We start from the raw sequence: 24,702 nt of genomic DNA on the forward strand, positions 1-24,702 counted from the left end.
GACATAAGATGAACTTAGAAGGTAATATGTATCCAGCGGAGAAAGTACCAAGAGTGACACACAACTCAATTAAAATCTACAATGAGCAGTGTTAATTATTCTTACTTAGATGTCATTTTATGCCACGTTCTTATATTAACTGAAAAGGTTAACATGACATGCCACAATGGTTATTTTAGTGAACTGAATTCTCCATCTTTGAGAAATTTTTCTGTACTAGAGGAAATCAGTAGTGATTTCCATATAAATGCCAGCAACTCAGGGCAAATAACCTTTTCCCCAACAGGTTCTAAAAAGGAAAAGTGACTCCGTCTCTGTGCTGTCCAACCCACTTCAGTCCTCTGGCAATCAAAGGCAAGTGTGGAGATCTGGAAAGACACTGCATTGTAGAGAGGACTTGAACTTTCTTGATCAACAGGAATTGGGTCAAGGGCAAAAGCTTTGACTTTAATACACACATCAGCAGACATGGGAAGGGCAGCCATTTGGAGGTAGCTGTTTCCTACTCTGACCAATCCAAGTGTCTTTCTCTCAGAAAGACCACATGGACTACTGAGGTTTCCTTTCCTTAAGCATCGGATAACACTTTATTCACATAACACGTTGTTCTACTTTTTGATTTTCAGTGATCTGTAGAAAAGAGACATCAATTTGGAAGATACACTCCCATAAACAGCCCAGTATCAGTGAGCCCAGTTGTATTTGTGTATATGACAAAGGCAGAAATAAAGGTTCACGTAGGCTTCTAATGCTCCTAAGATTTACACTGAGTGTTTCAGTTCAATTATGAAAATCAATGGCAATTTCATTGTGTTGTTAGGAAACAGGTCTCATGAAGTGATTCTGCTGGCGAGATGGGAAACATCATTGTAAACTACACTGATGGGTCGGCCATTATTATGGGGGCGTGTGGCTCCTCACAGTATCCTTTCTGCTCTTAAGATATAAGGAGGAGGAAAAAAAAATGTAGACAGTAAAAAGAGAAATGTGAATCCTAAAAATACAACCAGTGAATGTCTCTGAACAAAAGGGAAATCCATGAACATAATCAAAACGGTCCAACGGAGTGTGCTTTTTACATTAAGGTATTCAAGAAGCACTCCCACAAATGAGTAATTTATCTTAAAGCATCACCAGATTGTACTTGTTGCATGTTTCAGAGAAAGACAATACTAGAAGCCAGAATTCCACAATGCCACTGTACAAAAAAAATGGGTGTTAAGTGCAGACAGCATATAATATCAACCAGCACAAGACACTGGGCCCTAGCCAACCCCACCTGGCAACCAAAGTACACCAGGAACACTCCAGACCCCTGAATTTGACTCTCCCGCTGCCTCAAGGAACATTTCTGTGTTGGGCCTTTTGAAGTCATCTACATAATTTTCAGTTGGTTTGATTGGGAGTTACCATGCAGGGTTCAGTGTGCTTAAAACAAAACCGTATTTGAATGACTTCCCACGGAACACCTGGCTCAGTGTAGGTCTTAGGAAAACCGCAGGATGTCTCAAGGGGACAAGGGCTCTGGAGTAAACAATTATGCCATGAAATGTTACTGAGAGCATACCATGTGCTGGGAACACTGTGACCAAGCCTCAGCTCTAATCCCTGATTAACTCTGGTTTTATTTTTCTTAAAATTTTCTGGGTCTTTTTTTCTTAATTTTCTAAATTGGACTTGGAGTAGGCAATTGAGTATTGATAGAATTACAAACAATAAATTTCTTCCTAAGTTCAAATACTTTTGCTATAATGCACCTATCTCTTGTGGCTATTGCTACATGAATCTCATCATGGCAGATCACTGCAAAAACAAAATCCACATGGAGGTTAAAGATTGAGAACATTGTAATACTACTAGAACAGATAAGAAAACAATAATAACAGATTAGGGTAGGAATAACAGAAAAGTACAGAAATGAAATATTGTTTTCTGAGAACAAATTTAACTGTACTCTTCATTCATGTACATTTCTATGTACCCCATAAGCCTTTTCAACAGCCTTACCTTTAATGCATCAATAACAGCTGGTGGATAGCTCAACCCAACCATGTTTGATGTTCGCCTGTACATTCTGGCAAAGATGGGGGAGAAAACAAAATGTGATACCTTACAACTGACTGTTATCACTTTATAGACCTGCACACACATGAACAATTGATGAGTACTCAGGTCATCTGGTGACCCAAGGAACTTTAAATTCTAAAGTTACTCTAGTGTCCTTAGTGATGAACTAAAAAGAGATCAAGGCAACCTCAAACACATATGTAGCTGGAGTTTTCTCCGGTCCTGCCCAGACCCACAGCAACTCAGACCCAAATAAACACATAGAGGCTTAATATTATTCATAACTGCTCGGTCATTAGCTCAGGCTAACTATTGACTAGCTTTTACACTTAAACTCAGCCCATTTCTGTTAATCTATATGTTGCCACGTGTTCCATGGCTTTACCTGTGTGCCATTACATGCTGCTCCCTAGGCTGGCATCTCCTCACTCAGCCTTCCTCTTCACAGAATTCTCCTTGTCTGCTTATCCTGCCTATACTTCCTGCCTGGCTACTGGCCAATCAGTGTTTTATTTATCAACCAATCAGAACAACACATTCACAGCATACAGAACATCCCACAGCACACACAAGCCACTGGAAACGAAATTAAATTAAGCTTATGTGCCCCATATTGGACACTAAATTATTAAAAGGGATGATGTGTTCTGCCAGCACTGCCTGATGGATGAGAAGCAGGGTACATTCTTGTACTTAATAATGAACAAAGAATCTATATGGACAACCCACCAGAAATGCTTTTTCTCCAGAACTTCTAAAAGAAGCAAGTAAATGTCCCAGGCAAACTTTGAAATCACTACCATGAAATTTCTAAAATGTGTAACTGTATAGTGGAGAATAGTAGAAGAAATAATTCTATTTCTTGTAGGGAACAACTTAGTGTCAACAAGCTGGCAAACTATGTCACAGGGAACTCACCTCTTAAACTGTCCTCCCTGGCTCCACGACCTCAAAGCACTACTGTTCTATTCTGATGCTATCCATGTATTTGAAAAACATGGGTCAGATGACCTCTGACTTTAAAAACATGACTGAACTTGATCTAAATCTTTATAAGATGAGGATTTGAGCAAAGGGAAAAGCTTGTCCTAATGATGTCATGGAGATTAAAATACCTGTTTCGACTCAGAAATGTGAGTTTTTATAATAAGGTATCAAAACTACATTAGAGGAAAGCTTAGAGTCATGGAACCTGGAGTTCCTCCTGTTGGTTTGGCCCTTAAGTAACACTGAGTTTCACCTTTACCTCTCCACAAATATCCCAGCTTGCACTGCATGGACGATGCTCTTGAACCTGGGCTTCTCATCACTTCTCCTAAGCATCATCCCCATCTGTCTCGTGAAGGTGGAGGCCAGCCAATCTCGGACCTCAGAAGGCACAGCATCTGACTGAATGTCACTAAGTTCATCCTCTGTATCCAGAAGTCTCCTGAAAATAAAACATATAACCAGAGACTGAATCTCAATCTAGAATTCTCTGAAACAGCTGCCCCTCTCAACCCAACCTGAAACACAAGCACAAAAACATGATATAAAATGGGATACACACACACACATGAGATCGGGGGAGCAGTGTTTTGGCAAAGCCTGTGAAAGCTCACACTGATATACCTCCTTTGACTAAATTGGATCTGGCCTGCTCTCCAAAGACACGGGCATAAAAATGTGTAAAAAGCTAAGACCCCACCAGTGACAGTATTGGGAGAAATGCCTAAAGACTGAAAAACATTGCACAAATCCCAACAACCAACTGCTCTGAAGCAATGATTTTAAGGGATACCAGCTGATGTCCCTTTAATTCAATAGGAGATAATAAGAACATGAACTTCTAAATTTAAGGAAACTTCCCCAAACAGTTCTTCATTGGAGCCCAGTGACTTAAGCCATCTGTGAATATGCTTTTCTGATTTGCCTAACTTATTTGGGCAGAGCACTAGAAAGGAAGAAAAGTAATTATAATAGAACCAAAAATACCGAATGTCATCTATTTAAACCCTATTAAAAATAAGCAGTAAAAGTGCCCATCAATATAAAGACGCTTTTTATTGTTGTCATGTGTTTAGATATATTTCTTTAGGTAACGGGGGAAAAACTGTGGTATCAAATTCCTGAAATTAATAATGAATTGCATCATTAAAAAAAATAAGCCCTTGGGTTGGGGATTAACTCAGTGGTAGAGCAAGGTCCTGGGTTCAGTCCTCAGCTCTGGAAAAAATAATAATAATAATAATAATAAGCCCAACAACCCATAGTCTGTAGTGAAATCCTTTCAGATCTGAGTTTGGTGAAGCAAGACATCACAAATACTGAGAAGTCTGTCTGACTGGAGACTTTCACAGTTGACATTTCAACAGTTTCCAAAAGGAAGCAGTTCTATTTCTTTCAAAATTGATTTCAGTGCCTACAATTGCTCTAGCACTTGTACAATTCAAGTGGAAATGTTTGCTGAAGGAGGAATACTGGGGACCTGATCACATCCGGAACCTCCAGTTGCTGACCGCGATGATGGATTCAAACATACATTTTAGACTGACCTAATGAGTATGTCACAGCATAGTACCATCACAGTGGGACTATAGAGCTGGGAGAAACCTGGCCAGGCTTCTACGGATTGCCTTTTCTGCTCTGATACCATTTTATCGTCCATGCAGCAAGTTCTGTTGGTCATTTCATAGTTGAGAGAGCAACTGTTCTAGCTCTTTCCTATAGGTCAAAGGTCTTTCAGAGTCAGTGATCTGAACCACACCCGAGACCTGACATGGGGGCTGGGGAGACTATTAGACAGAAAATCTAGCATTCTTAATCTCTTTACTAACTTACCTTGTTTCATCAATATATACAGATTCAAGTACTGTGGCTGCATATTCCAGGTTCTTCTTAAGATCTACCACAGAGGCCTCCCCTCGCTCTAACTGCTTGACCAAAGACCGTAACCTACAGGGGACAAGATGACTTCATTAGAATAAAGGAATCAAGAAATAATTCTAAAACTATGATGACACATCTTTTTATAGTTTTGAACATTTTTTTTTTACTCCAATATATCTGAATGAAAAAAAAAAGTCGAAGTGCTATTTAAAAAAGTTATAAAATAATAAAAGGAGATCAACGTTCTCTAGCCAGGCCCTCACCACAGTCAACATTCTGTAGCATTCATTCACTGTTATGAAGGTTCTAAATTGCTGATAATTTTCTTTTTCTCAGATATGTCTCTTTTAGTCTCTAATTGGATATGGGAAAGACTGACCATCAGCAAACACCACTAGACACCTCTGAGACTCTCCCTTGTTCGGGCACCTTGTTCAGCAGTGGCTGGAGAAAACCATAGCCCTATGGCCTATAGATGTTTCAAGACTTATGGGAAGGTATCTTGAACCACTATAGCCATAGAAGGCCATGGAAAACTTAGGTGCAAGTAAATTATGTTGCTAGACAGGAAGAATGCCCCTAAGAAGAAGAATAGAGTTGTCAAAAATGTGGCTGGGTGGTAAACTGAGGATTCTAGATCATCCAAGCGAAATGACGAGGCTCATTCTCCTTACACAGAAACCATTGGAATGGAGAAGGATGGTGTGTGGGGTGGCAATACAATGCCTGCAGGTGATCAAGGCTCAGTAACTGGAGCTGTGGAGAACAAGTACCTTTTCAGGATGTTTGGTAGCCAACGGTACTAGTAGAAAACAGTACAGACCTGGAAGTCAAATGTGGATTTGACTTTTGCCTCACAACGTATCCTCTATGCACATCGGGTAAGCGAGGTGGCTTCCCTGATGATTATAAAATAAAGCATCATGCAACAAAGTTTGGAAATTGATAGAAAGGTCAAATGCCAGTGATAATAGATAGACTGTGGAACTTGGGGTAATTCTATAAGATGCTATTGATATAATTATGGTCATTATTGTTAATCAAAGATCTGGATCCTCACAGATACCCAGACAAGAAACGCCTTGGCAGAACACTTAAGATCATTGTCACATCTCCATTGTATATGGGTTTATGCAATCTGCATCACCTTCCTGATGTCAAAGTACCTAGAAGCTTGCATTAGGAAGAGAGAATAGGTGGACTACTTGACCAAGTTTGCTCTTGAATCTGGAGCCTTAGGACATTTGGCTACCCCAAAACCTCAGTACTTGACAAGCTGTATGCTACTCTTCTGATGTTTATAAAAATGACTCAAAATTAAGGAAAAAATTCCTAAATTAACCTTGAAAAGTGGGCAAAAAGTATTGGTTATCCAAGTATCAAGTATGCAAAAATTTCAGTATCGTAGAATACAGAGAAGAGTTAATTGAGGGTAGTCTCTACTGTACTGGCAACGTCCAACATACAGAGAGGACTCTGGAGGTCTCTGTGGGTCTGGAGATGACCAGCAGCCTTGTGAGCTATATCCCCAGCGTTAGGAATGACACTCGATGGTCGGCACAAAACAAGATGTGGGCATGGGAGGTGCTGCCAGTCATTCACACTCAGGGGACAGCCTGTCTGCCAAGGAACAGAGACATTGCATCAGGGAGCCTGGCTGCTCTTGACTAAGACCAGACACTCTTTACCAGAATACATTCTCAGCTAAGCCTGCTTCCAACTCTGACTCTCTCTCAGGAGCTCAGATACCGTTAAACTGGGCTCTCGGTTGGAAAAGCAAATTGAGAAAAAAAAAAATCAAATTTTAAAAACATTTTGCCTTATCTTAGAGATTAAAGATTCTACAAAAAATTTAGCATGAATGTTTGATTAAGACCCATCTTAATCCTAAAACCTAAGAGCAAAGGACAAAATGGGGGGAAAATGAGGGGAACTATGACTAGAAAAACCATAAGGTAGCACCTTCCTGTAATAGCTTCCAGGGGATAAATAAAACAGCTTTAATCAAAATAAAAATATTTATAGGCTAAAGAAAACCCAGAGAAGCAAGTGAGGACAGATATTAAAAGGTCAGACAAAAAAGTGAAAAGAAAAAAATCCAACATCCACCGCTATAATTTTTTATTCCAAAGAATAAGGAAAGAAACTAGGAAAGGTTTGAGAAAATAAAACATATTGTTTTAAAAGTAGCAAAAATTCAAGCTGGCCATGGACTTCTACCCTGTCACATACCAGAATGCAATTTAACAGTGGCATCAACTTTTTTGAGAACAAAGTGGTATAATTAAAAAGACATCCATGTGCTTGTGTAGAACTGCTGTACATATGTGTGGACAAATGTAAAATGTGTCAATTCATATGCTTCCCAGAAAAGAGACACAAGTGGCTTTAAGGCACACCCTGGAAAGTGCTCCATAATTACAGTGTGCTCACTGTCTCTGGTTAAATGACTTGTGGATGAGGGGCCTGGCTTTGAGTATCAACTTTACCCAACAGATGACTTCTGAAGGAGTGACCAATGGGACAGAAGCTCCAAACACATGGACAACTGAACAGGAAAGTGAGCAACACCTTTACTGCAACAAGCTCCCATCCATAAACACCGCCTATGCAGCCCTTGTGGCTAACACCTTCTAATCAAGACAACTGAAATGACCAGGAGTGCCTTATCCCACTATTTTTAACCACTCTTCCTTCCAGAAGGCACAGTATCAAGAGAATCAAGTGGTGAAGAACTCTGCTTGCCAGGCCCTGGGAAGCAGCAGACCCCAGCTGAGGTCACACTTCACCTGAGAAAAAAAGCACCACTCAGAACCCAAGCTCCCATCCCCAGGAAGTCAACAATACAGGGGACCCAGAACTTCAGCAACACCAGAGAAGAATTCATACACAGCAGGAAGTCAGCAATGGAGGGGACCCAAAACTTGAGCAAACCCAGAGAAGAATTCACACACAGAGTACTTCTAGAACATGAAAAGGTACAAACATTTACATCTTCCCTAGTTTTCTAGCTTCTGAGCTAGACTGAAGATTCGACCAGCATCCTGGCAGACAACCCAGGGAACCTGGCAGGACCTGCCAGTTTAAAAAAAAAAAAATCACCCAGGTGACGTTCACCTCTCTTGATTTAAATATGACAAAAAGCACAAGAATATCTGAGGAAGAGTCAGCAATGGAGATGAGGAATCGATAGCTCATAGAAAGCAGAGAAGGCGCTCGCTGCCAGAATCAAGAAAATTCACCAAAGGAACATCTGCAAGGCACTCATCAAAGTTCGGGAAAGCATAGATTTATGGAGTGGAATTGATGCAGTAAAAGTGAGCATGTTGAGAGAAAAGGAAATTTAAAGGAACAAAGCAGGACGACAGAGAGACAATAAGGTTTTGTCTTTGTTTAAAGAAAGGGTTAGCCACTTTCTAACCAGCTCCCATTTGACCCAACACCCAGGATGGAGAGACACGGGAGCTTCAGGGAACCTGACTGTCAATGGTGTGCAGCACAGTGTGCCAGCACTGCTGACCCATGTCCCCTCAGCCCACTTCCCTCTAGCTCAGTGGTCCCCAACCCTCCTAGTGCTGTGTGAGACCCCCGTTAGCACAGCTCCTCATGTTGTGGTTACTGCCCCAACCATAAAATTATTTTTGTTGCTACTTCGTAAGTGTAATTCTGCTACTGTTATGAATCATGATGTAAAAAGCTGATACCTCCAATGGGCTTAGGTGACCTATGAGAAAGGCTTGTTCAACCCAAAGGGGTCTCAACCCATAAGGTGAGAACCGCTGCTCTAGCTCTTTATCCTTCTCACTTGAAGTGTGCTACCAATCGATGAAGCTGTTGTTGTATTTTAAAAATGGCAGAAAGGAGTCACACCATACAACAGGGCCCACATGGGAGGTTTATTTTGGTGAGGGGAGTGAAGGGGCAGAGAAGGGAGCAGAGACCTGGTCCCTGGGGACCAGAGTGAAGGAAGAGAAAGAGATGAGAGTCAGGTAGGGCCCGCCTTTTATAAGGGAATATAGCAAATGCACACAGTGGGTGTTCTTAGTGGCTGCAGCTGAGGATGTATCCTGTCAGGACCCTAAGGGCAGGCCAGTGCAGATGCCTGAATGCTAACAGCTATTCTTTCTTAAGGAGAAAATCTTCAGAGTAGCTGCTCAGCCACTGAACTAGTACCCACTCCACTCAAAAACTGATAAAGTTGCTTAGAGTAAAGACCCTCCCCTGTCCCCCATATTGCAGGTTTCCTCCAGATCTGAATCTATTTCATCACTGGCTGTCTCCAAAGTAGCTGGAATCTTTCATAGCCCCATTTTAAAGTATTTCTGCTAAACTTAGAGACAATTAACTTGGGCAAGAAGCCTGGGATAGCATCCTAAGCTTTCCTAGTGAAGTGTATCTGGATATTTTCCCATGTAAACTCATTTTACAAAGAAGCTAAGGTCCAGGTCCCATTTTAAGTGGAAGCCTATATGTTCAGAAAGATGGATATCCAGTCCATCTACTGGGGAATGGGTAACAAAAATGTGTCATATTTATACAGTGAAACATTGTTCTGCTGTTAAGAAAATGAAATCAGCTGGGCAGTGGTGGTGCCCACCTTTAATCTCAGCATTCAAGAGGCAGAGGCAGGTGGATTTCTGAGTTCAAGGCCAGCCTGATCTACAGAACAAGTTCCAGGACTACACAGGGAAACCCTGTCTAGAAAATGAAAGAAAGAAAGAGAGAGGGAGGGAGGGAGAGAGAGAGAGAGAGAGAGAGAGAGAGAGAGAGAGAGAGAGAGAAGAAGAAAATAAAAGAAAATGGAACTGAAGCTAGAAAAAAATCATCCTAAGTGAGATAACTCAGACTCAAAATGACAGATATTGTGTGTTTTCTCTTACATGTGGATGTTGACTTGTAAGCTTTTAAAATGTGTGCTAAAATCTAAATAACCACCACACTTAGGTCCATAGTAAAGGATCAGTGAGGAGTAGAGGGTGTCCCAAGGACGAGGAAGTAGAGTGCAGTGTCATTGAGGTAAAGGGACAACTGGAACAGGGGGTTAATGAGGAGGTGGGTGGGAGAATGGGAGAGAAAGGCGAAGGAGGGAGTGTGGGGAGGGACAGATGACACAAAGGCTTTTCGAAAAACCATATGGAACAGACTACTGTAGAAACTTCTGTCTTAGTCAGGGTTTCTATTGCTGCGAAGAGACACAATGACCACGGCAACTCTTAGAAAGGAAAAACATTTTATTGGGGTGGCTTACAGTTTCAGAGGTTTAGTCTATTATCATCATGGTGGGACATGGCAGCTGACATGATACTGGAGAAGGAACTGAGAATTCTATAGCTTGCAGGCCACAGGAAATGAACTGTCTCACTGGGTGTGGCTTCAGCGTACAAGAGACCTCAAAGCCCGCCTCCACAGTGACACACTTCTTCCAACAAGGCCACACAGCCTAATAGTGCCACTCCCTTTGGAAGCCATTTTCTAGCTAACCACCATAGCTTCCATATATATAAAAATGTATGTATGTATGTATATGTGTACATATAATCTTCCACAGATATGAATTTAAATGAAGTCATAATATGATGCGGGAGATAATGCCCTAACTAAACATCTAATGCTACCAAGTAAAACCTCCAGTGCCAGGAATAGGTGACATATGGTTGACTTATGGACCATGCAATTCCCTTCCCCAATACCACTGCTAAGGCTATTGGCTGTTCTTCACAATCTGATGGTGAGGCCCTATTAATGAAGACATTTACTGTGCCATTTAACACAGAGAAGTTGAGCTGATGCCCAACTAGAAGCTTCACCCCTACTGACTAGCATTTGTGGTGCTGAAAGGGGTACTCTGCACACCATAGGGGGTGAAAGGTAATCATCAATATCACAAATCTACAAATCCTGAGACCTGTAATAGCAGCTCTCCTGCAAGATATACTGGTGCAATAGTGGCACAAATATTATAGGAGTAACCAACTACTTTTTGACTGGATTTAAGGCTCACTCCATGAGACAGAATCCATATCTGACACCATTAAAGTTGCCAAGGACCTAAGAGCAAACAGGTCAGAGGCCCTGGGGAAAAACCTACTACTATGATTCAGCTAAAGGAACAAAGCAAGAAAATTACTCCTAATGACATATTGTTATACCCATAGATCAGTGTATCACTCAACCCTTGCTTTCTTTAGCAGTAGATTGGAATTAACACAAAACCCCACAACTTGACAATGTACACAGAGAGAGAGACTTTGGAGCACTCAGTCCTAAATGAGATGTCTTTATCAATCCCTTCCCCTCAAGGCTTGGGGATCTATGCAGAAAAGGAAGGAGGAAGATTGTTAGAGATGATAGACAACTTCCAGGAAATAATGTCCTCTGGACACATCAGGACTGATGCACATATGAACTCACAGAAATTATAGCAACATGCACAAGGTCTCTACAGGTTCAAGCCAGATGAGATCCCAGCAGTAAGAGGAAGAAGTGGACACAGGGTCCTACCCCCTAACCATAAAGCTATTTGTAAATGATACATGGTGCAATGGGAAAAAATCAGTTTCCTACAATGGAATCTCATTGGGTTATTAACCACACTTCAGGCCATGCCCCTTCCCCAGGAATAGTCAGTCAATACAAAATGAAGTGTGTGTGTGTGTGTGTGTGTGTGTGTGTGTGTGTGTGACAGAGAGAGAGAGAGAGAGAGAGAGAGAGAGAGAGAGAGAGAGAGAGAGAGAGAGAGCACTTTTGCTTCTTTTTGACTTTTTTAAATAATTTTTTCTATTTTGATTTTGGTGTTTTAAAGAGAAAGAACAAAGCTAGATGGGGAGAGATCTGGAAATAGTCAGAGGAGTGGACAAAAACTATCAAAATATATTGTATGAATGTAATTTAATTTTAAAAAAGAGAAATTCAAAGTGAGCCAGGAAAAAAAAGAAAGAAAAGAAAAACAAAACAAAAACTATTGCCCTGTGCCAAATCAGCATGACAATCATGTTCACCTGTCCTTTATGGTGGCATCCCTTTCTGCAGAACTGAATATCTATATATGAAAAACTGTTCCATTAAGAAGAATAAATAGGAACAAAAAAAAACAATATAAGTAAGACAACATATTATGTTAAATAAAATTTTGAGATGCAAAACTATATGTATACAACTTAAATTATGTTGAAAGATTTACAGAAGCAAAATCTTGGAGACAGGAAATAGCTAAAGGTTGGAGTAGGTACTGATTGCAAGTTGATAAGAGGCATATTTTGAAGTGATGAAAAAGTTGTACAATTTTTTTCATTGCTCATTTTTCTTCTTATATAATCCCTGATTAAAAATATTTTGTGCAAAAAAAGGGGAAAAAACTTCTGGCCTAGGTGTTTAATAGGAATTCACTTTATGAGTACCCAAAATAAGTTCATGAAGTAAGAAAAGAAGGAAGCGAGGGAGGAACAGGGGAAGGGAAGATTGGAGGGAGGGAAAAAGAAAAGGAGGGCAAAGGAAATATGCAACAATAAAAATAGTCTGTCAGTGCTCATAGTTTCCAGCACTCCATCCATTTCTGTCACTGTGGCTGCCAGTAAGAGTTCCAGGATAAACGTGTAACACCATTTTAGGAAGAGTTTGGGTTTTCAAGCCTTGGCACAATGCCTCTGTGAGGTTGGGCATCAAGTCACTGAGGATGAGCCACTGCATCTTCACATGGATTGCCCATTTCTTCAGAAACCCTCGGCTGGCTCTGAGCTGCTTTCTTGCAAAGCATTTGATAACTGGCAGCATCAGCTTGGCTCTCTACATATCCAAGTCCAGAGCAAATTACAGGACCCGAGTCCCCTGGACTGAACCAGTATGGGCAATGCAGAAAGACACAGGAAGAGGTGAACTGAAGGAAACCCTGAATGCTGTATGTCAGAACTCAAAAAGTAGTTGAGGTAAAATAGAGAAAGTCTTCCTCCCCCCCCCCCCCCATACCCCAAAGACAAGTTCTAAGACTTGTTCAGGAGATTTACCAGGAAGTAACTTATTCAACAACTTGAAGACAACCTGCTTGGGGAGGGATTAGGCATGGTTCTACTCCTGGATAAGCCCACTGAAACTCCCAACATCACTGCCTGGAGAGCAGGTATGTTTGTTAAGCTTAATTCCCTTATAGTATGATATTCTCATGGGCTGGGGATATGGCTTAATGGTAGAGTGTTTGTCTAGCATGAACATCCTAGGTTATTCAGTCCCCAGGAACAACAACACCACACACACACACACACACACACACACACACACACACACACACACACACACGGTGAGAGAGAGACAGAGAGAGAGATTGAGAATCAGTAAATGTAAGCAAAAATACAATACTCTCATATCTGTCTTCTGCCCAAGGTTATTCCCCTCAAGGGTGGATAAATTGGATAAATAGCTCTTAAAATGCCTCTTATGGTCCATAGAATCTACTGTCTGAAACTTGTTTGGTTTAGCTTTACAGAATATGTAAGGCAACTTGAATTCTTCCAGCACTTCCCCTACATGCACTAATAAATCATGAGCCCTTTGTTCTCATTTGAATAAAACCACTCTATTCCAGACCATCACCTCCATGTATCTGCATCTCACACCCTGCCCTCTCTACATGGAGAAGGAATGTTCTCTGTTCTCTGCCACTTACCTAAATGTTATGGAAAATAAAACAACTCCTCTTAAAAGGGTATCCCACAGCAACTTCAAGGCTCATATATTAAAGTCAATCTGATGATAATACATAGACATTACTTTTCTAGTGATTTGCTTGTTTCTACAGTTATTGGCAACTGATTAGGATAGGTGTATTTGAAACACTCATTCAATATTTAGCATGATTCAGAATGCCTTCTCTGTGCAGACATAGTGATGGGATCCAGCAATAGAGCAGGGAAATAAATCTCCTTCCAAGCATGAACCACATCAAGGCAGTCCTGTAAACATGATGGCAAAGATATGATGAACCAAGAAAGAAGAGGAGTCTCCATCCAGCAACAGCTTCCCCAGAGAAGGGCACAGTCAGAGCTGCCCTGCAGGTCCTAGGTAGTTCACAAGAGGCCAACCAGGGGCACGAGATGGGATGGAAAAATGGCAGACTCCAGCCTGGGAAAGCAGCCTGGAAAAGGCTATTTGTTTAGGGAATTCCATGGGAGCCTGGAACTCAGGAGCACACCAAGAGAGAAAACTTGGTCAGGAATCAGACCACAGTGGGCTCAACATGCCAAACTACTGCAATTCAGCTTTCTTTAGCAATATTAGGGAACCTATGGACATTTTCTTCAAAGGGAAGCAAGGTAGCATGAGAAAAATGATGTTTCAGAAAGATCAACCTCACATTAGACTGTACATTGTGATACATTTTGCCAAAACCCAAATGAAGTTTTAAATAACAGCAAAATAAAATGACTAGAAATATTCTAATGTTTTGAGATTCAGGAATATATTTCTAACAAACTCATGGTAAAACCTATTATCTGAAATTAATTTTAATAAGTGAAAAATGGAAACATAGCATATCAAAATATGTGACATGCAGGCAATACTTCATTCAGAAGGATACACATAACCTAATGAGAATATTAGGGGAGGAGAACCTCCCACAGTGAATGACACTATATCTGTCTCAAGAAAGGGGGCAAGTGAACACAAAGGAACTAAAAGCAAACCTGAGCATAAAACTTGAGCAGGCAAGGAGCCCAGCAGCAGAAATAATTATCCAAGTCAAAAGCTGTCCTTGACTGAAGACAACATAGGAAAGGCACAAATAAACAATATCAACAATGAAAACAGAATCTAGCTGCAGAGTATGCAGACATTCAAAAGGCTATCCTAAATACTTTTCTGTAAACATATTGAAAAACCAAGGCAATACTGGAAAGTCCTACTAAAAACTTAATTTATCAAAACTGACATAGGAAAAATAAAATAGTAATTCTGTACCTGTTAAGTAAGTTAAATCCATGATCACAACTTAATTTACTAAAGAAAAATTCAGTCCTCTATCACTTTACCGGTGGATTCATCTACACCTTTTACCACAAGAAAGTCATAAGAACCTCCCAGAGAACTGTGACAAGGAAACAATCAAGCAAGAAAACTGTGGACTTGACAGACCAATCTCTTTTGTGAATAGACACACACACACACACACACAAAAAAAAAAAAAAAAAAACCAAAAAAAAAATCAAAAAAACAGATGTCTAATAAATTAAAGCCAAGCACATAGGAAACATAGAGCAAAAGGAAACATAGTTAGCTAAAAATGAAAAAATAATTGTAATTCACTATTTTAAAGGGACTAGAAAAGAAGCATCATGTGATCTGTACAATACAGTGAGAAGCATCTGCTAGTGACTATAATGCAAAAAAGTAATCAAAGTGAACTTCCTAAATTGGATGTTGAATGTTTGACAACAAAATGCTACAGCAAACATCACAAACAATACCGAAACATGGAAAGCTTTCCTGTTGATCTAACTTAAAACTGAGTGTGCCTATTATCACGTCTTCAAGACTGTATCTTAGGATGCAGCTGAGTGGTACAGTGCTTGTGCAGCATGCAAAAGGCCCTGTGTCTAAATGTTAGCAGGATTATGTTAATCATAATGATGATAGTAATAGATTATATGCAAAGTCTTCACTAATTCAAGTAATTAGTAAATTAGACCATCTACCAGACATGAATGTAAGAAAAATATGTGAGAAAGATTCTTACAAAAGATTTAAAAGTCCCAAAAAAGGACCAGCAAGATGGTTCACCCACTGAAGATGGTGGCTACCAAGTCTAACTGAGGAAGAAGAGGAGGAGGAAGAAGAAAAAGGAGGAAAAGGAAGCGTTTTATCCCATGGAGCTATCAGGTGGAAAGACAGACAGAAACAATTCTCTCCAATTGTCCTCTCACTCCACATGTGTGTTATGACTTGCCCATGCACATACACACAAAGAATAATTTATGATGAAAATAAATTGCAAGGAATTCTCAAAGAATTAATAAAACATTTTAAATATAAAATATTAAGTCCTACATCTATAGGAAAAGTATAATGTCTTACTAAAAGAATTTCGAATAGTCTAAATAAGTGGGGTGATAATCCATGTTTATAGAAATCTGCCATTTTGGAAATAGGAAATCGGACTGGAGAGATGGCTCAGCCGTTAAAGGCTAGGCTCACAACCAAAACTAGACATAAGAAACCACCCTGAACTTGTCTCTAGATTCATTGTAATGCCAAGTAAAGTTCTTACAGATCATTTGGTGGGAACTGACAGTAATTTTAAAATTCATCAAGAAATACAGAGAAGCAGACAATAGGTTTTAATTTAAAAAAGAACAAAGTTGAAGGATTTATATTTGCAAATAGTAAGACTTACTACAAATGATTAAATTCTGGGTCTGTTCCCTCTGCCCCTTCAATCTTTCAGCCTGTTTTCCTCAGCACCAGCTGGTCAGTCAGTGGACATGCACATTTGTTTTCATAGTAATCTAAGTGCAACATGAGTAGACAAAGAGAAAGAAGAAAGAGAAAGAAGGAGAAAAGGAGAGGGAGAAGGGGGAGAGTAGGAGAAAGAACAGGAGGAGGAAGAGGAGGGGAAAGGAGAGAAGATGAGAAGAGGTGAAGAGGAGGAAGAGGAGGAAGGAAAGGGGAGGGGAAGAAAAGGAAGGGGGAAAAGGAAGCTGCCACCATTAGCAAATATAAATTATTTTTCAGGTACCCTGTCCTAAAATGATGGTTTCACTCACCAGGGCAGTCCACTCTTTGGCTGCTCAGTGGAGGCTATCATGGCAGACTCTCATGGCTGTGTTCCTTTTAGATTTGTGAAACTATGGCTCAGGGAAGCCCTGCAGCCTGAGGCTCACTCAGTCCCCACAACAGAGTAAATCTTTCAGAATTTATCTGTGGGTGGGATAATGGGTACACATGTGTGTCAGCAGGACACAAAGCACTGTTTGCTCCAAAAGAAGCCCCATCGTCTTAGCTACTACAGCAGGCATTACAAGCCACTTAAAATGTTAAGCCATTTTGAGTTCTTGGTGTTGATCCCATGCCTTTGGGCCTCCTGTGAAACACTGTTGTGATTTAGACGTAAACTACCACCAAGTCATTGCTGACTTGATTTTGGTGGTGAGGAAGTGTTCCAGACTTGCCTTGAACTCACAATCTCCCTTTCTTAGCCTTTGTTTCAAGTTATTTACCACATCCTGATTCATTCCTGAACTTAGAAAGAGGGTTGGTTTTACTGTAGTGTTTTTAAAGTTCATCCTTAAGCTGTTTCTACTACCTGTTTTTACTTCTACTGAACTCATCACACATGTGTTTGAAGAAAATAGTGGAATTTTGTTTGCTTTGTCTTTTAAGGCAAATTGCCCAATGAGTCAGGAGAATCTTCTCTGAAGGAAACTGTGTTTCTTAGCTTTAGCTCTAGGTTCTAGGTGTGTCAGTTTTACTAATATAATGCACTTCACTGATGATTGTTCTTCCAGAGAATGCAAGAAAGAAAGAAATAGAAAGGAAAAAAACCCAGAATGCCGAAAACATCATCTGGGATCCAGACTGTCATGCTGAGGACTGAGGAGGAAGGAGGCAAATCCTGTAGAAGCCATTTCTTTCTGGTCACAGTTTGTGAGAAACTTCTCTGATGATCAACAAGTCACATGACCAAAGACACAATGAGCAATGAAAACATCCTAGAAAGTGGAATGGACATAAATGAGAAAGTTTTCAGGAATACCCAATGAGGCAACAGATCCAAAGGTCTCTCCCACCTTCTGAGTCAACCCAGCCCCATGAAGACCCTGAGAAAAGCTAATATCACAGCAGAGAAATAATTGTAAGCACAGCTCACAATGTACCCAGGAAATTCTGTATTCAATGAGAGAGAGAGAATGGGGGGGGGGGTTCTGTTGGCTCTCCTAGGATAAGGCCTAATCACCCCTCAATGTTTGTAGGGCAAGGAGAGTACTGCCCACCCAAGATGTTTCCCATTTGAAAAGGAGCATCAGGAAGGAAAAGAAGAGTGAAGAAGATTTAAAAGTCCTTCATTCCCCTCCACTCCCACAAAGGGCCTCACTGTCGACAGCACTGTGGGTAAGCGTGGTCGTTCCCCAGTGATGTCTATGTCTGCTTGACTTCCCTGACTCTTGAGAGTTGACAGGAAACCAAGTAGGGAGAGCAGCTGAAGAGCAGCTATAGGAACTGGATGGGAAGCTCTCCAAAATACCCTCCTCAGCATGTGGGGGTTGACTGACCTCAAAGGTAACTAGTCACAGACAGGCACCAAGAAAAGAGTGAGAAGGGAAAAAGACCATATCCTCAAGAAGTGTGTGGGAAGCATCCTGACATTGTTCTGAGGGTGGCACTTCCCAAAATCGGCATCACATTCTATCTTAGATAGCTTAGGTCTGTCATTAGACTCCACATGAAATGTCATGTACTGTTGATGGTTCTGACTTTGTAGAGTGGGATGGCGGTGTCAGCTACAGGGACTGAGCACTGATGCTCTCTGGTGAGGGTTTGAACTGACCAATGATTTTGAACCACCCTCCTTGAACACTGGGTGTTTACAAGCATTGTTAAGGTTTTCTGTGTACAAATACTTCAGAAATCCGGGGTAAGCAAAGTCAAACCATTTGCTTAGTCATTGCCTTCTCTAAGACCTTAACACTGGGAATCCCCAAGCTGAGGCCATGTTTAGCCCTGTCCTGCTGGATCATACAAGGCCCCCAAGGATTCAAGCGCTGCCTTACATGGGGTTTGCAAAGTGATACTCTGGCGACTGCTCAGGGCTCCACATCCTTAGGTCTCTTCTTTGAAAAGTATGAGAGAAGATTGCAAACAAAATTAATGTCTCACAAATAATGATCACTCCAGTGTTTCCTTTCATAGGCCTCCACTCAGTTTCCTTAAATTTTGAAAACTTTCATTTGTATTTCAAAAGAATCTATGTTTAGGCTGGAGAAATGTCTCAGCAATTAAGAGCACTAGACTCTCCTACAGTACACCTGGGTTCCAGTTCCAGCAGCCACACTGGGTGGCTCACAACCACCTGTAACTCCAGTTTCAGGGGAACTGATACCCTCTTCTGACTCCCAAGGTCTCTACATGCATGTGGTGCCCATACATACACTGTGACACACCCATATTTTAAAAAAAGAATCTATTTTTATGAGAAATTTATAAAATACCCTTAGAACAGACAGAAATAAAATAAAATAAAAATTGTATCTCTCAGAGACATTAATGACAAATGATTCATACATGAGCAAATAGTTATGAAGTTATCAGTAACACATATTTGTCTCCATCTGTATGTATGTTGTATATATAATGTTGTATATAATATATAATATATGTTGTATATATAACATGTTACATATATTCATTTATTTATATTTATTTTCTGTTTCTTGTATTTTCAATGGAAACTTTGGAAAAGTAGGGAAGGTTTGAAAGAATTTGAAATACGGTACCTTTTAACTTTCATCTCAAGCAGATTTTAGATGGGGGCTATTATTTATGTGACCAACATGCCACAGTCACAGTTGGGGAGCGGCCTTCTCTCCTTCCTGCCTCTTCATCTGTTAACTCTGAAACTCCCCTTCTTCACAGAAGTCTAGCTCCCTGCCCCAAGGCTGAGCAGAGCTTGCTCCTACTTGTAGCTCTTGCTGAGTTCACAAGTATTCACATGTACACCAGGCTGGACCATAGATAAAACAGAAGGGTGAGAGTACCAAATGACACTTGGAGTCCTAGGAGATCCCCAGATCCCCAGATGCCCAGTTATCAACACAAGTCCTTTAAAAGAAAGAAGCTGGACGTAGTAGTGCAGCCTCTAATCCCTGCACTTGGATGCAGGAGGCAAGAGGGTCATAAGTTCAAGGTCACCCTCTGCTACATAAATTTGATGATAGCCAGAGAGAGCCACATGAGATCCTATCTCAAAAGAAAAGAATCACAAATTTTATATTGTGTATGTAAAAAGTGTTTTAAGCCAAAGTAAGAAAAAGAAACAAGGTGAAAGAAAGGGAATGCAGGGGATGAAAGGGGAAACACAGGAGAGATGGGGGTGGGGCTGGGGCTTCCAAGGAGATTAGGTTTTGTAAGTACTGGCAGCATGGGGCACTCTACTAAGAAATCAAGTCACAAAGGTAAAATGATCTGTGCTTCTTGGGCTTGTTTACTTGTTTGTTTTGTTCTAATCTGGGTTTGGAGTTTTCAGTTTTTGGTTTTGTTGTTGTTTGTTTGTTTTTATTTTGCCTGTTTTTTCCTAAAAGGAGAAAGAAAGAAGCCTGGAGTTGACTGAGTGAGGAGATGGAGATGACAGGAGGAAGGCTGTGATCAAAATATACTGCATAAAAAATCAATTTTCAATTAAATGAAAGAAGAAAAATAGGAAAAGCATTTGTGTATGACGACCAAAAATGTTCAATAAATTGTAAAATATTTCACCTAATCACTGGAGTCAAGAGATGCCCTACTTTATTAAATAAAAATGATTGTTTTAAAAATAGGTGGACACTTATGACAGAGTAAACTAATGCAATCAATGGAGAACTCTAAAGATCCAATTCTTCTCATACTAGAATTCCAGGGACTTATAAATGGTACTTGAATATTACAAGGTCAGATCTTTGGATCAATTGCTGCATTAGTATTATTGTCAACCCTCAAGTACTGTATAATAGGTCCTTATATTATCAGGACGGCTGTTTTTTGTTTGTTTGTTTTGTCAAAACTTCAAAGGTATGTGCCTGAAATGGAGAATTATTCCATAGTGAGGCTTGTCCACACATTGCACCCCGAGTCAAACAGGAAAATGCTTGGTCAGACTCGTCCATTATTATAATCTGGAGTTTTCACAGCTGCCTACAGGATGTCCAATAATCACATTTATAACTTTAATCAAAGGGACCAAATGAATGTTTATTCAATAAAGTAATCAGTCATCTTTAGTTATGTCTATCATGAAGACAAATATGATTGAGACAAGACAGATAACGGGCATTTCCATTTTAAACTTACGCTGACCTTCAGCCTTGGTTTTCCCTGGACGAAATGTTAAGAGAGTTGTGACAGGAACCAGCACAGAAAGCAGGCCCCACTGTGTCCAGATTCTATAACCTACCCATCTCTCTCCCCTTAACATTATTCCTCTTCTATTTAATATGCATTATCAACTTAGCAAGTCAACTCTGTCCTGTTCTGATCTTAACCTATGTATAGTCACTTCTCCATTTTTTCATTTTACATTTTCTTTGATAGGTGGAAAAGGAACCGCAGGCTGACCTGACTTATGGAGTCTCTGTGACTTCCAGCCAGGAGAGCTGGAAGTTTTCAAGTGACCTCATTGCACTTCTTTACCCTTCTCTTTTCATTTTCCCTTTAACCAAAACTGCAACATCTCCCTGCCCTCGTCCTTAATGTTTCCCCTTAATGTTAGTGAATCATTGTTCATAATGTTATTATTTCCTTTGTCTCTCCTCTGCTTTTTCTCCACTGACCTAATACCAACCACTAGGTTTTGTTTTTAACCACTCTGCTCCTCCCCACCACTTCCATTCATGTAAACAGTACCATCAGTGTTTCTTCATGTCCTAATATGATTGAGGTTTAAGGTATTAGTTTTTGTTATTATTACTTTTTTTTGCAATAGGGTTTCTCTGTGTAACTGCCCTGGCTATCCTGGAACTTGCTCTGTACACCAGGCTGGCCTTGAACGCGGAGGTTTACCTGCCTCTGCCTCCCAAGTGCTGAGCTTATTATTTTATTTTCATAATGGGCATTACCAGGAATACTGCCAATATTTGTAGTATTCTGTTCTTGGTGAAATACTGGTGACAAAGCCTAGTGCATTCAAAACCAGTCTATCGGAGAAAAATCACACACATCAACACTGTTGTAACACAACCCCTCTTGAACACTATAAACTAGTGAATGAATGAATAGGTGTGATTTTAAAAGAATTCCAGCCAATGACATAACCCCAGATCTCCAAGTCCCAATGCAAACCCAGAAGAAACATAAAAAAAAAAAAAATCAACAAGGATTCTTAAAAAAAAATATTAATCTTATAGTAACAGCATCTAATGACATTAAATTAAATGAAATTTCAGACAAAGAATTCAAAAGAATTATTATAAGTATGCTCAAAGAAATAAAGCAGGACAAAAATCTCTTCCTAAATGAATTCCAAGAGAACGTAAATGGTTGAATGAAATAAATCAAAATAGTATATTATAATACGTGAAAGTTGAATTCAATAAAGAGATACAAGTACTGGGAAAAATAAAACCAATTTACTGTAATGAAAAATTCAATAAGGCAAACAGGTAAAGCCTCACTAAAATAACAAGTTGTGGGTAGGGCACAATACAAGGTTTGAGGGCAGAGATGAATTAATAAAGTATAAACAGAATACTCAAGATCCATGAAACACCAGGAAAAAATCAAATCTACAAATCATGGATTCAAATCTAGAGATCAAAAATAAGAATTTCATTCTAAAGGCATAAAAAACGCTTTCAATAAAATCATATCAAAAAGTTGCTAAATTTAGGGAGATACTCATCTACGCACAGGATGCCATTAGAACACCCAGTGGGAAGAGAAAAGAACCTCTTGATGTCACATTATAGCCAAAACACTGAACATACAGGACAAAGCAAGTCTATTGAAAATTACAAGAGAGAAACACTACATCACATATAAAGATAGGTCCATTACAATAACAGCAGGGTTCTCAACAGAAACATAAAGCCAGAAGGGCATTAATGAAGTATTGCAAACACTGAAGGACAAATGCTTCTTGTGTTTATGTAGTAAAACATTTGCCATAATTGAAGAAGAAGACACACTTTCCACAACAAAAAGAGAGTAAAAGGATTCATGACACTGAGCCAGCTGTACAGACACACTGAAGGAATCCCTAGGTTGAAGAGAAAGACAAACTCATCCCAGGAGGTACAGGAAAAAAATCACCCATACTAGAAAACTTGTTAAACGCAAAAGGAACCAGAAAACACTAAACACTACAAAACCAAAAAAATGACAAAAATCAATACATATCTTTCAGTAATAACTGAATAAAAACAATCTAAATCCATCAATAAAAATGCAGATTGAAATAAAAAATAGCCCCACTTGGTACCTCAAAGAAAGACACTTCACCATCAAAGATGCAAACTCAAAATGAAAAGGATATTCTAAGCAAATTGAACTCCAAAGCAAGAAATATTGCTATTCTAACATTTGAACAAAATAAAAATAAAGGTTATTTCATACTGATTAAGGAAATAATCCATCAAGAAGACATTACAGTTTTAAATATATGTATCAAATATATGGGTACATTCAATTTCATAAAACAAATGCTATCTGATATAACACAGATGAACACCAGTACAAAAATGGTGACTTTAATACCCCTCTATGACCAACAGACATGACTTGCTGTCAAAAAAAAGCAAATATCTCAGTTAAATGGCATCACAGAGCAAACAATGCTAATAGTCATCTGTGGAACAGTCCATACAAACACAAAAGAATACACATTCTTTCAACGTTGGAGCAAAATAAGTTCAAATATACAATGGAATAAAACTAAAAATCCACAGTAGGGGCATATTATACAGGTGTAGAGAGTAAGGTCTCAGAAGTCAAATCGACTGCTTTGGGACACAAAGTCAGTGAAAGTCAGGAATTAAAAACATTTTTCCACTTCCAATGTAGGTTCCCCAGCCTATTTTCTTACTTTATTGCTTTTCTAAGGTGAAAAACCAATGTATTTACTCTGAATTAAGTTTGTATTGAGTCAACTGAGCTCTGTGTAGGCACAAGCAGGGTAGGTGAGCTTTGGCATTGTTCGTTCATTCCTGTATTTATTGGTCAACCCTGTGCCCGACTGTTTGAGATACAACAGAACCACAGTAAATCAGACAAAGCCCATTGCCACACAGAGCTTACATTTGAGAGACTTACACAACGATCAAAAGGCTGCCTTAGCCTGAATTGTAAAACTTCAGAAGCACGTGGCTGATGGAAGCAACCCAGGCTCCGGCCCCATCAATTCTCACCCCTTCCTGTAGGAACTGGGCTGCTTTTCAATTTCATTGACAAGTTAGGTTCCAGATTTGAGGCTGAAGAGGGCCATGGGCTGTGAATTGCTGCCAGTTCCTGCATGGATGATGTATTCTCTACATCCTCTTGCAGGGAGACTCCCATGGAATTGAAGCAGTTCCAAGTGAGACAATCCCACTTGATAGAAAAGGCATCACTCCAGCCACAGGTAGGAAGACATGTTATCAGCAAGTGACTCCAGTCCTAACACAGTCCTCATGTCATATATAGCAAGCTCTGAGGATGGCTAATTGTCATAGGGATCATTCTCCTTTTTAAGATGAAAGATGTATTTGATTGCGTGCTCTAAATTCCCAGAGGTTGGTTTTGAGAAAAATAAGATTTTAGTAGGCATTGATTGCACTTTAAGGGTTGTGAGATCCTTTCAGGATTCAGTAACTTTTCACCAATGCAGTCATCAAATGAGTTTTGCTCTTTAAAACAAATTAATGTCAACTTAAGTATGAATGAGTCAGACCTGTGACTCTCCCAGCACCAGGCTTCATTATGCTGCTGACATCAAGCCTTGCAGAACAAGTTTTAAGGCTTTGTGAATATGCTGTGAACGAGCCTGCTGGAGAAATGGTTTTCTTAATGACTTAATGACATTTCTCGAGACTGTGTTAGAATAAGTTGTTTTTTCAC

At 39.8% G+C, this 24,702-nt stretch overlaps 1 protein-coding gene across 9 annotated transcripts in view; it reads right to left on the bottom strand.

Moving 5' to 3' along the window:
• Positions 1-24,702, bottom strand: part of Pde1c (phosphodiesterase 1C) — a 621,274-nt gene that overhangs the window by 224,176 nt on the left and 372,396 nt on the right. For all 9 annotated transcript variants that reach the window (XM_052720608.1, XM_052720605.1, XM_052720604.1 and 6 more), the window contains 3 exons: positions 4,888-5,001; positions 3,314-3,496; positions 2,008-2,074 (listed from right to left, as the gene is read on the bottom strand). In XM_052720608.1, the coding sequence (XP_052576568.1) occupies positions 2,008-2,074; positions 3,314-3,496; positions 4,888-5,001 (364 nt within the window). The remainder of the gene's footprint in view (positions 1-2,007; positions 2,075-3,313; positions 3,497-4,887; positions 5,002-24,702) is intronic.

The sequence above is a fragment of the Peromyscus californicus genome, unplaced genomic scaffold (assembly GCF_007827085.1).
Source record: "Peromyscus californicus insignis strain IS unplaced genomic scaffold, ASM782708v3 Scaffold_6__1_contigs__length_162567912, whole genome shotgun sequence".
Lineage (NCBI taxonomy): Eukaryota > Metazoa > Chordata > Mammalia > Rodentia > Cricetidae > Peromyscus > Peromyscus californicus.